Consider the following 13,464-nt stretch of genomic DNA (forward strand, 5'->3'; position numbering starts at 1 on the left):
AGAAAAGTGCGTTTTTGGCACCGCCTCGACGGCTGAGGTCCCCGTCCAACGTCAGCGTTGATGTGTCGCCCACGCCCCCACGACCCCCGACCCCCCGATGCTACCTGTGTCTGGAGTAGGACGACCAAGAGTTCGAGTTGTAAACGTGTGCGGCTTTTCTAACAAGTAACGGAAGTGTTAAGTCAGCTGTAATTGTTTTCCTTCATATTTTTGCCACTGGCGAACCCTCCTTCAACTATGTCCACGAGGACGAGGACGACTATTTAGTTTGCCTGGGCCCTAGGGGGGGGGGGGGGGGGGGGGGGGGGAATCAGTGGAAACCATAAATTATATTTCACATGGCAATGGTATGCGCTGCGCTGCGCTGCCGGGGTCTGGTCTGAGGGCCTGGCCTGCATGAAAAGCATACATAAACAAAATTGTTAAATAATAGCGACATTTAGCGGAAGTGTAATGCCTCCCCCCCCCACATTCTGCAAACTTCAGCACGCGGCGACAAACGATCGTTCCCCCCCCATAGTTTTTTTCTGTCAAATTATAGAGGTGCCACTGCTCTGTACCCCCTCACCACCATTCCCCTGTGACCTGCACTTAAATGTCTTAATCGCCTCCCACAATGGGGGCAAGAGGGTTAATGATTTGTTGGCTTTGGGGCGGCAGTGGCAGTGGCAGCAATTTGAAGCTTTTGCTTTTCGGCATTGAAACGTGCCACTAACTGATATTGAGTATGCGCCATGTGTGGCTCCTGGAAATAGATACAGATACAAATACAGGATTGATAAGCACGTGCATACGTGGGGCAAAAGTAATCTATAGTTTGTTCATTTATCTATATTTTTATACAACAATATTGTATGCGGCATAAGGCACGATGGGAGTACGAAATGGTATTGGTTTTGTGGCTTATCGAATGATTTATCGGGTTGTAGAGTTAATCCAGTGTGGAAGAAGGGCTATCGTTTATGGTAAACTATCGATGGAAGTTCGATTAACATCGAATGATTATCGCATAAATATTTAAGAATAATAAATTGCTCAATAAGCCATAATTTCGAATGCTATCGAGCATTTTTAATTATCGAATGATTATTCAATTCTTTAAACATCCCGAAAATGTGGAACTATCTAATAAGCCACAATTTACCATGTTATCGATTAGTAATCGATAATATTTGTAATTATGGATTAACTGTTGGACTTAAAAAGATCGAAAATGTTCAATTATCGAAAAAACTGCAGTTGAATTAAATTATCGATTAATTATCGATGTACTTTTGGCTTTCGATTAACGACTGGTGTCTTAAAACGGCTTGAAAAAGATAATTTTTAAAAATATCGACACTTTATTCTTTTATCGATTAATAATCGAAATTATTTCAAATGATAGATTAACTATTGGACTTTAAAAATGATCTAAAATATGAAATTATCGAAGAAGCCACAATTTACAATGTTATCGATTAGTAATCGATATTAGTTTTAATGTGAGATTAACTTTTCGACTTTTAAAATGATCGAAAATGTTAAATATACAATTAAATTATGTTATCGATTAATTATCGATAAATTGTTGGCTTTCGATTGATTATTAAAGACTTAAAACTGCTTAAAAGAACTAATTTTTGCAAAAAGGGACACTTGATAATGTTATCGATTAAGAATCGATGGTTGAATATAGGCTACAGAAAGGGTTTATGAGGAAATTTATGTTAGAATCCATAAAGATTAGTAGATAACTTTTCATTCGGCTTTCCTTGGCCAATTTTCATACCCCAATTGTTCTACCCCATTCCTTGCAGTTAAGAGATGAGTTTATTTAGTTAACCTTCGGACAAAACTTCCGTCGCATATGGCACAATGAACAAGTTTATATTAAAACTTGAAGCACATGTCTACCCACTCCCGGCCTGTCCTTCTGGTCGGGATTCAGCATACAGCTGCGTCACCGAATGACTGGGAATTAGTTTATCCCAAACCAAAAAAAAAAGCGAAGAAGGGAGAGAATTCTGAGAAAAAAGGGCAAGCATATTTCGTAATGCCAAATAACCAAATCAAAACTAATCAGGCAGAAGTTACTGCCGCACGGCCAGCAGGTGGCATTCATCCGGATGGGGGATTGGGGACTGGGTGGGGGACTGGGTGGGTTCTGGCCACAGTGAAAATGGTTTTAAATTGCTGCCTGATTGTCTTTCAAGTTGGACCCAACACTTGTTGGGCCATGCCCATTCGATTCCTTGGCAATCTTCTCGACTGTGACTCGAAATTTAATCAAGCGTTGAAATTTTTGCACGTACTCCGTATTTTCTATTTCTATCATATTCAATGGCCTCCCAACCAATGCCAATTTCAGCCACACAAAACTCTTGGTCACATGTGGCGGGTGTGTGTGTCCCAGTCGCTGCTCGGACCTGCCACGAGTTCTCTGGGGGTTGCAACAGTTGCCAAAGACTGTGACCTCCTTCCAAACATATTTTTTTGGTTCCTTCTTGTGTGTGTCGCTTCATTAAGCTTTTTTTTTGTGGCACGAACCACAAGCTGTGACGGATTGGAAGGTGCGTGGGTGTGGCACCCTCAAATGTTTCAATAATTAAGCAGATTCCAGCTTTTTTCTCATATTTTTTGGTATTTCTGGAACGGTCTAGTCATAGAGATACTAGATTTGGGGGAGGGGGGTTTTTCTTGGGCTCCTGCTGCCACATCTTGACTCCTTTTTAATATCAATTTGACACAGTTGTTGGCCTTTCACGTACTGTGCTCATTTTTCTCTTTTGGCATTTGATTGCAGGACGAGCAGACCGCAAGGGCGCACGGGGCACGGGGCACGGGGCATGGGGCATGGGGCACACTCGCACAATATGTTGCAATTTCTGTTAATTTTGTTATTGAGACACGTTCGGTCTCTGCATCTGCTGCTGCAGCATGTGCATTGGGGAGTCGAGTATCTTTTGTGGCATCCAAAAGTTCGGGTTTCATTGATTGAGATTGATGCATGGGGGAGCTGCCTGCTCGCTCAATTTGGCAAAAGAAGCCACAGCAAAAGCTTGCGGTATATGCATATAATTTTCCAAGGAAAGAAATCCCAAAGCCAGTGGGATCTATTGGCCACAACAAAGCACATGCCTCAGAGGCCACACTGAGAGCAAATTTATAGACGTTTAAGCCTTTTTATGCCAGCAAATCAACTCGATTGAGTCCTCCTATCTCCCTCTCTCTCTCTCTCCAGGCAATTAATAATTCCTTTACAAATACAAGGCTTATTTGAGTGGAAATTTGTTGGAAAAGTTTGTGGTTAGACTTTAAATATAATAAACAAAAGCAATTTAAGGGGAATAAAGCATGAGACTAATGCAAAGGCTCATCCTTACAGGCGTCATGCAGTACGGCCGCTCGGTTGATGGCTGGGAATGGCCCCATGGAAACTGCGAACCCAAAAGATGTGATATGATTGTAATTTATATGTTTTTCGATCATTTTCGATAGGTATTGCATGTAGAATGTTATTTTAAATGTCTATGTAGCTTACATCCGACATTCGTCATGCGGTAGAGCCCCTCGGTTGAGTGGGACTGACTTTCTAGCAAGGATATGCGCATAAAAAGCTATAAACGAACCCAAAATATGGGGAGCAACAGAATAAAATACAATTTTAAAGCCATATTTTGAGATATAGTTGATTATTCGATAGGTATTGCATGTAGATGTATATGTACTTTACATATGTCACTCGTCATGCGGTAGAGCCCCTCGGTTGAGGGCTCTCGTTTGGCCCTTCAAGCCTTATGCTGGAGTCGCGCTCTCCAGGGAGCTTTTGCTTGAGTCTACTACATGTAGATGTTATGTCTTGTGTAGAGTAGAAGTAATGTCTAATGTAGTAATGTCTTTGGGTGCGGGGTTTCTTAAGAGCCCTGTGAAGATCTTAGCATATTACTCAGCTGCTCTGCAATCTCCATTTCGTCCAGCATCCGAAATTCTGGATGAGCCTTGCTCACAATGCCCACCTCCAAGTGCAGCGGCTCGAAGCGAATATCCAAGACAGTGCCCAGGCATTCGAGGGCCAGCTGTATGGCCTTCTCCTCGGACATATTACGGGTACCCCCCTTCAAGTGGGCCGCCAAGAACGCCTCCGCCTGGTCAGCCTGTGGACCCAGGCCACAGCCCTTGTAGCTGTTGCAGTCGGCCCCGGGATCCGTCATGTGGAGCGTGGGGCCCAGCTTTTCGTCGTACTCGATCAGAATCATGCTGCAGCCGAGCGGACGGATTTCGGGATGCTGCGAGTACACCTGATTGATGTCCGCCATGCGTTCGCACAGCGCCTTGGCTGTGACATCGTAGCCGCAGGTGTATCTGAATTTGCTGGCCTCGTTGCGGGACCGCCGCACCTGAAAGTGGGAGTCGCCGATGCGGCCTGTCATGCAGCAGCCAATCTTTGGGGTGATGCGAAACAAATGCTTCACCGACCGCGGCACGATGGTTTTGTCGGTAATCCGCTTCTGGGTGGCCAGAACTGCTGCGTTTTTGGTCTTCAGCGCCACTGTGGTGTTCTCCAAGGCTGCCGCTTTCCTGGCATAGTCGATCTGATGTAAATCCCCCGATGGCGAGAAGATGGTGATCTGCTGATCAAGGCCTGCCGTTAAACGCGACATTTCTGAAGCTGCAAGCAGGAGAATATTTCTAAAAATATTGTGAAATATTGGATGAAAATTCATTTAATCTTACTTCTGCTGATGATATGCAGGTTCTTTTCGTCAATTCGGAAGTATTTTCCACACTTTTGGAAGGAAAATAGCAATAATGTCAAGACCTGGGAGTTGTTTTGGAATATATCTCCCTAATACTTTTTCTATGACAACATATTCAAGGAAAACCATGTTTTTTTAAACAATATGTGCCAAATATTCAATATACAACGATATTGATAGTTATTTTGTCTTTGGCTGCACCCAAACTGCACTTGAACACTCTCCATCTCGCTCCCACAGCCACGCACACTTTCGCTTTCATTTTAAGCAAGAGAGGGAGACGACGAGAGACAGATTCGATCACCTCATTGGCAGTAGAAAAGGGAGAGCCGAACTTTCGGTTTCATTTTGCAGTAGCAGAGCAATAAGAACACGAGAGCAGTATCGAATGTCAAATATGACAGCAATTTGCTGGGAGAAGCAGCAAGAGCAAGCCAATAGGCCACTGCAACCCACTTACTCCCCCTCACCAGAACACTCGCACATCGACAGCCACACACACTTTCGCTTTCATTTTAAGCAAGAGAGAAAGAAGAAGATTCGATCTCGACTCGTGCAGTATGAACGGGAGAGGGAGACGAGGAACCGAAACTGTCGCTTTCATTTCGCAGTAGCAGAGCCATAAGAAAACGAGAGCAGCGAGCAGCAGCAAGAGAGCATTTAATAAGCGAACCACTAGACCACCCACTAACTCCCCCTCACTCTCTCACATCGGCAGGTGACCACAGCCACACACACTTTCGATCTGCCTTTGCATTAGTAGAGGGAGAGAGGAAGAGCAGAGCGAGCAATTCCAATGAGAGAACAATTAGGAATAGATGCAGGTGAGAGAGCGTGGGAATGAGCTACGAGAGCATGGAACGAGCGTCTGCTAAGCCGGTCACGCATCTGCATCGCCGTCGCAGTTTTTTCCCCGCCCCCGACCACTTCAGAGGTCAGCTCCGCGTTTCGGTCCGTGAAAAACGGGTTAATTCGGTAAATCAAATGGAAAGAAGAATGGAAAGTGTCGCGTATTTGTGCAGTGAAGTGTGGGGTTGTGGTAAAATGATTAAACATTGAAAATGGCCAAAATTAGTGTTTCAGTGCAAGAAAATCCGCAGTCCCCGAGCAAAAATGGCGTACAAAAGGCATGGCGAAAAGAAAAAGGCGTGGCGAGGCGAGGCGATCGGCGAAGGAAAAAGGCGGCTATATATGCAAGAGATGTTCAGAAAGTGAAGTGAAGTGTTGTGGTGAACTGATTAAAAACTAATTAAAGATTGAAAATGACAAGAAAAGTGTTTTAGTGTAAGAAAAAGAGCGAGGCGATCCACCAGGCAAAATGGCATACAAAAGGCGAGGCGAAAAAGGCAAAAAAGGCAAGGCGAACGGCAGGCAGAAAAGGCGGCAATATGAGCAAAAATTGAAGTGAAGTGTTGTGGTAAACTGATTAAACATTGAAAATGGCAAAAAAAAAGTGCGTAGGCGGTCTACAAACAAAAATGGCATACAAAAGGCAAGGCGAAAAAGGTGAGCGGAAAAGGCGTCAAAAGGCGTGGCGAGGTGATATAAGCAGAGAAGTGCAAAAAGTGAAGTTATACATAAAAAAACATATTATTTGATGCGGTAATTATTTTTTTTTATGTTTCAAAACCAACAAAATCACCCCTCAGTTCCAGCGTCTTATTTTTTTTCTTTTTTGTTTCGTTTGGTCACCTGATGTCCTGCAATGTGTGTTCCCACTCCAGCAGCATAAAAGAAAGAGCGAGCGCAAATCGTCAATTCTCTCGCTCAAAGTGTCACAGTAGGAGAGGTGGCGCTTTGCAAATCTTGGCGAGGTTACGCTCTCTCTCTCTCTTTTGTAGTGTGCCCTGCATTTGAGCAAATTATGCAAGCAGCGTGAGAGTGATGCCTCTGTTCTCGCACTTTTAATTAATGTGGTCTTATTGGAAATGCGTTTGAAGTTTTTATACCCGATACTCAAAATGAGTATTGGGGTATATTAGATTTGTGGTAAAAGTGGATGTGTGTAACGTCCAGAAGGAATCGTTTCCGACCCCATAAAGTATATATATTCTTGATCAGCATCAATAGCCGAGTCGATTGAGCCATGTCTGTCTGTCCGTCTGTCCGTCCGTCCGTCTGACCGTCTGTCCGTTCCCTTCAGCGCCTAATGCTCAAAGACTATAAGAGCTAGAGCAACGATGTTTTGGATCCAGACTTCTGTGATATGTCACTGCTACAAAAATATTTCAAAACTTTGCCCCGCCCACTTCCGCCCCCACAAAGGGCGAAAATCTGTGGCATCCACAATTTTAAAGATACGAGAAAACCAAAAACGCAGAATCGTAGAGAATGACGATATCTTTTAGACTGCGGAATCTGAATTGGATCGTATTATTATTATAGCCAGCATCAAGGAAACAATTTCATTTTTTCTCGCCCTGTCTCTCTCTAACACACAGGTAGCATAGGCGGCTCTGCTTAGAGTAAAACATTAGCGCCTAGATCTCAGAGACTATAAATTTGGTATCCATACTCCTAATATATCGGACCGAGACGAGTTTGTTTCAAAATTTCGCCACACCCCCTTCCGCCCCCGCAAAGGATGCAAATCTGGGGATATTCACAAATCTCAGAGACTATTATGGCCACAATATTGCAGATTTGAGAAAACTAAAAACGCAGAATCATAGATAATGACCATATCTATCAGATTGCTGAATCTGGATCAGATCAGATCATTTTTATAGCCAAAAGGAACAAATCAATTTGCAGTGGCTACGCAGCGCCAGACGTCACGCACAGACTGATTTTCTGTCTCTCTCGCACGCACTCTTTGTCGTGTCGTTTAATATTAGCGGCGTCTGCCGGAGGAGAGCCATACTGACTTAGTATCGGGTATAACTGTAGAGTTGCGGTGTCCGCAGCAACTCACAACGTTCCCCCTCGTTTTTATTTTGTTTAAAGAGTGTGGTGTTCAAAAGAGCGCAGAAAGGAGCAGATCGTAGCAAAAAACGAGGGGGAACGTTGTGAGTTGCTGCGGACACCGCAACTCTACAGTTATACCCGATACTAAGTCAGTATGGCTCTCCTCCGGCAGACGCCGCTAATATTAAACGACACGACAAAGAGTGCGTGCGAGAGAGACAGAAAATCAGTCTGTGCGTGACGTCTGGCGCTGCGTAGCCACTGCAAATTGATTTGTTCCTTTTGGCTATAAAAATGATCTGATCTGATCCAGATTCAGCAATCTGATAGATATGGTCATTATCTATGATTCTGCGTTTTTAGTTTTCTCAAATCTGCAATATTGTGGCCATAATAGTCTCTGAGATTTGTGAATATCCCCAGATTTGCATCCTTTGCGGGGGCGGAAGGGGGTGTGGCGAAATTTTGAAACAAACTCGTCTCGGTCCGATATATTAGGAGTATGGATACCAAATTTATAGTCTCTGAGATCTAGGCGCTAATGTTTTACTCTAAGCAGAGCCGCCTATGCTACCTGTGTGTTAGAGAGAGACAGGGCGAGAAAAAATGAAATTGTTTCCTTGATGCTGGCTATAATAATAATACGATCCAATTCAGATTCCGCAGTCTAAAAGATATCGTCATTCTCTACGATTCTGCGTTTTTGGTTTTCTCGTATCTTTAAAATTGTGGATGCCACAGATTTTCGCCCTTTGTGGGGGCGGAAGTGGGCGGGGCAAAGTTTTGAAATATTTTTGTAGCAGTGACATATCACAGAAGTCTGGATCCAAAACATCGTTGCTCTAGCTCTTATAGTCTTTGAGCATTAGGCGCTGAAGGGGACGGACAGACGGACGGACGGACAGACGGACAGACGGACAGACGGACAGACAGACATGGCTCAATCGACTCGGCTATTGATGCTGATCAAGAATATATATACTTTATGGGGTCGGAAACGATTCCTTCTGGACGTTACACACATCCACTTTTACCACAAATCTAATATACCCCAATACTCATTTTGAGTATCGGGTATAAAAAGGAGTATAAATATGAAAAGTGTGCGAAAGAAGTGCAATATTTTTTGTTTTGCGAGTGCTATAAAAATCTTTCCATTTGTCGGGTCTTTTTTAAAAGGAACAACAAATGCCGAGAAAGAATAGCGGTACAAGAATATGGACAGATGGAAATGGAAGAGGAATAAATGAATGGTGAGTGAAATTTATAATTGTAATTGTAGAACTTAGAAGATAACCGACTTTAGGTATTATTTACGATTCCACGTCAAAGTAAAGTGTTTCTATCTTCCTGCTTTCCTTCTCTCCTTTCAACTCTTGGCCTTCCACAGCTTGCAGCGCAGCGCTGTTCCCGTCGGCAAAAATATACGCTGATCTGCTTTCATTCCCTTTCGCTCTGCCTACTTGAAGATAACCCTCTCTCTGCCCGCTAAGCTTCGGGTTCTGCCCACTCTTCGATGGCTTAGCTTACGGTTCTGCCCACTCTTCGGAAGCAGAGCTTAAATTTCTGCCCACTCTTCGGAAGCATAGCTTAGGGTTCTGCTCACACTTCGGAAGCTCTGCTTCCAGTTCTGCCCACTCTTCGGGTGTTCTGTCTCTCCCACTCTGCATTGCTGTAGGAGCTTCGGGTCGGTCTCGGGGCGCTTGCGATGTTGTGTTTTTGGTGCTTCTTAGTTTTCGCCTACATGGGAAGGAAATAAGGAATCGGATAAAAAGAATATAAAACTATATTTTATACATGGAAGATATATCCCTATCGAAAGCAGTCCCGAAGATGTACATATTTGCACGCCATCAGAGCAAAAAATGTATCTGGCAGTCAATAAGTCAATTCTGATTGACAATTAAAATTGTTAAACTGCCATAACAAATTCCATGTTGATGTAACACATTTCAAACAAACAATAGGGGCCATTGCCATGGTATGGTATGGTATTTTTTGTTTTGTTGCATCGAATTGTGCAGTCGGCCGGGTCAATAAATATGCAATTAATGTGCAAAAATCAACATAATCAAATTACGACAGCCGGTTCGATTGACTAAATTGAATTTATAATGATGGAGCAGCGGCGCGGCAACAGAACGGCAACGAGAAACCATTCGCAAATGCCGCACATTCGATGCTGCCGGGGATAATCAGTTTAGTATTTTGTAATGCCTGGAAAGTACGGGTCTCGTGCATGTGTGTGTGTGTGTGTGTATCTCTGTGGCTGCCATGCAAATTGTTCGCTAAACCATCGATGCAACCGCAAAAAATAGAAACACGCACACACAAAACAAATAGAAACAACATTTTATGTTGCATTAACACTTTAATCTGTACCGCTTTATACTTGCATTTGAAATTAAATTAAAGGCATTTTCATTTGCTGAAAACAAAAAAAAACAAAAAAACACATAAAAAAAAACGGTATTTGCAATTGCAATATTTGTATAATGCTCCACCTTCTGGCCTTATTCATTGGCGTTAACTTGTGCAAAATGTTAACATTTAATCAAATCAAAACAAGCTAACAAAACACCCCTCCACCACCCCCCAGCCATACAAAAAGCACGGCAATAAATATTTGATTGGTTTTCATGGGGCGATTTAAAGCAAATATGTATTCCGGAAAAAATAGATAAAAACCCATATGCATATAATTAGTTGCTAAAATTTGATTTGTACAGAGAGAAAACATTTTATAAGGAAATTGAAAACGAAATTAAATTTAAATGGAAATGGTACAAAATTTGACTAAATGAAAAAGTCTGGCCGAAAGAGAAAAATGTGACCAAATGAAATGTGAGAGATTTATGAAATTATAGACATACCGTTTTTATTTGTACAAAAGTACAAAAATACCATTTAAAATTCCATTTTAAATATCATTTCAATTAAGGGAAAGAAAAAAAGAAGGAAATTTTCTAAAATTTCGCTAAAGATAATTTTGTTGGTTGCAAATCGAAAGAGAGGACAAAATTGGTTAACTAGAAATTCCGTTGCCGTCTCAAGAAAGCCACAGGATACACAAGAACCGTAAAGGTAAACGGTAAAATGCCAATGGAAACGACTACGAAGTAAATCAAATTAAATTTCGGAATGTTTTCTGAAGGTATTTCCAAGAGTAGGCTATGACACAAAACTCGATGGCTAGACCCACATTCCTGTGGCTTTATGGCCTATTACCCAGTGTGCCAGTGTCCTGTACTGTCCTTCAAATTAATAAAATGCATGGGTGGAGGGGGGGTGTGGCCGGGGGGCGTCCAAGGCTGTTCTGTTGATTAGTGGCAGAGATTTTCCATGCCACATTCCATGGGTGCAAATTGATTCAATTATTGGCATTTAATTAAATGCAAATACGAGGCTAACAAAAGCTACTAGCTATTCCATCGCTCTATACCCTCTCACTCTCACTCTCTCCGCTTCGCTCTCGTTGGGCAGCTTTTTGTGACAGTTTTCTACCTTTTGTGGAGGGAAGGGACTCCCCTCTCTCTTTCTCTGTTTCGTGGCTCTCCCTCTCTCCCCCTTTTGTCGGCGGTCCACCTTTTTAAGAACTTCATTAAAATGCCAGCAGCCGCCGCCAAGAGAGGCAGACCCCGACCCCGACCCCGACCCCGACCCCGACCCCGATCCCTACCTCGAGAGCCCCGTAACCGAAACCGAAAATATTTTCTACATTTCATTTTGTCAAATTTAAATGCCCCTTGACACAAAAGCCCCCCTTTCTACCTCCCTCCCTCCCACCGAATTAATCTCAGATACAGATACACAATCCCTATGCTCCCCTGAAGGATCCACTCCATTGCCATGTAATTGTTGTCCGTCGTGTGAAGGAGCAGGCCCCTGCAGTTATTTGCATTCAAATCGCAATTTTTGTCTCATTAGAAAGTATGCGGGGTACCATGGACGGGGCAGGGAGGGGGGGAAATTGGGGGAAGACATTGTCGTTACATTCTTGGCCCTCGAAGCAGCCAGCACCAGTCGGACGGACGCTTAAGTGTCCCAAAGTTGGGGGCGGTCCGGCAGGCCACAGAGCTAAATGAATGCCAACAAGTCGGAAGAGACACAGAGGGTGGGGGGGGGCTCCCACTCTATACAGTGGTGGGGGGTTGGGCGGGGGTTGGGGGCGACTACGGAGACACACAGTGGGGACATTCAGTCGTTATCGCCTCGGGGCTTTAGTTTAATTTCACTTCAATTTTCATTGTACAATTTTCGCATTTTTCGATACGTTTCCATGGGGTATGGGGTGGTTGGGGGGGTTGGGGGGCTGTCTGTCTGTCTGTCAGGGCTAAGGGTTGCTGCTGTCTGGCTGACTGGCTTACTGCCTGCTTTTGCAATTTGATATAGCCTTTTAAGTAAACGTAAATCAATATCCAAATGCCTTTCGGATTTAAGTTTGCAGTCGCCAAAAAAAATAAATGAATGGAAATAACATGGAACAAAACTTTCATTTATAGAAAAGCGGGCCTTGGGAATGCTCTATTTTACTAGAAATGATTTATGATATATAGGAGACTGTAGATGATATATTCTTTGATTTGGATGCCTCATAAAGGGATCTAGAATTCCTTTAAGCAGTTCTTTTTTCCCCTAGCCTTTCCTTTTAAGATTTGTTCGTTTATTTTTGTTTCAAATTATAGTTTTTGGTGGAAAATTCTAAAAAATTAAGCCCTAGAAATCCCTAAAAATAGACACACCCATATTTTAATTAAATATTCGATTTTTAAGTACAAAAATAGTAAAATTAAATAAAATTCACTTTGATTTAAACAAAAGTAACAGCAAACAAAAAATTGTTTTAATTTTTTATAATCAAATACAAAGGCTTTGCTAACAAAAAAAAAGAACATTTAAAAGAAAAATATATTAAAAAATATTTCTAAGGTGTCCCAATATTTAAAATACAAAGAAAAATATTTTAAAATACAAAGAAATATATTTTAAAATACATACATATAATGTATTACACTTTTCGGAATTTTATTTTAACGAAATATAAAATATTTATTCTACATAAAAATGTTCTACATCAAATTTATACATATATCAAACAAATTTATTGGTATTGGTATTAAAGATAAAATCAAATACTTATTATACATATATTTTTGTATAGTATTATTTATTTTTTTATATTATTATATATTTATATTATTATATATTTGTATATATTATATTTATATTATTATTTTTTATTGAAATACTATAAAAATATATATTTAATTGAAAAATGATATATATTTAAATCGCTTATTTTCATATCAATAGAAAAACTTTTGCAAATCTATTATAAATTATTTAATCTAAAAACAATTTCCCTGAATGAAAATTCGTCTCTTAGAGAGTTATAAAGTCACCGCGTTTTTTTCCAGTGCATTCTATAAAGAGCTACCCTCTCTCTCTCTCTTTCTCTCTCTCACTCTCTCTGGAAGCTTCATCAAGCAAATTTCTGCAATGATGATGAATGAAACAAGAATATTATTCCCCCATCTATTTTTTGTTTTTCTCCTCTCGGTTTTTAATTTTCCAAAGTGAAAAGCAAATTTTGTCACAAATTTGTCTCCTTTTTCTTTCTTTTTCTGTTATTGGTTTTGAGAGTCGCGATTTGATGGAGACGAAGCCTGGGGTTCAGGCTTAAGGGGTGCCATGGAATGGGTGGGGGGGGGGGGGGAGGGTTAATGTTAATGCTAATAAATTATACGACAGCCTTGGAAAATTCGAAAAATCCCAGCAACCGACAAACGACGACAACGACAGATCCTCAAACGAAAAT

General features: G+C 41.7%; 1 protein-coding gene across 1 annotated transcript; it reads right to left on the minus strand.

The window, feature by feature from the left end:
• Window positions 1–3,675: 3,675 nt before the first annotated feature.
• Window positions 3,676–4,729, minus strand: LOC6594069 (proteasome subunit alpha type-6). The gene is made up of 2 exons (XM_002019693.2): window positions 4,717–4,729; window positions 3,676–4,651 (listed from the first exon to the last, which is right to left on the minus strand). Exon 2 carries the CDS (start codon window positions 4,641–4,643, stop codon window positions 3,897–3,899), a length of 747 nt encoding a protein of 248 aa, XP_002019729.2. The 5' UTR covers window positions 4,644–4,651; window positions 4,717–4,729; the 3' UTR covers window positions 3,676–3,896.
• Window positions 4,730–13,464: the final 8,735 nt, after the last annotated feature.

This window comes from Drosophila persimilis, unplaced genomic scaffold (genome assembly GCF_003286085.1).
Source record: "Drosophila persimilis strain 14011-0111.01,24,50 unplaced genomic scaffold, DperRS2 tig00003933-arrow-pilon, whole genome shotgun sequence".
In the NCBI taxonomy this organism is placed as follows: domain Eukaryota; kingdom Metazoa; phylum Arthropoda; class Insecta; order Diptera; family Drosophilidae; genus Drosophila; species Drosophila persimilis.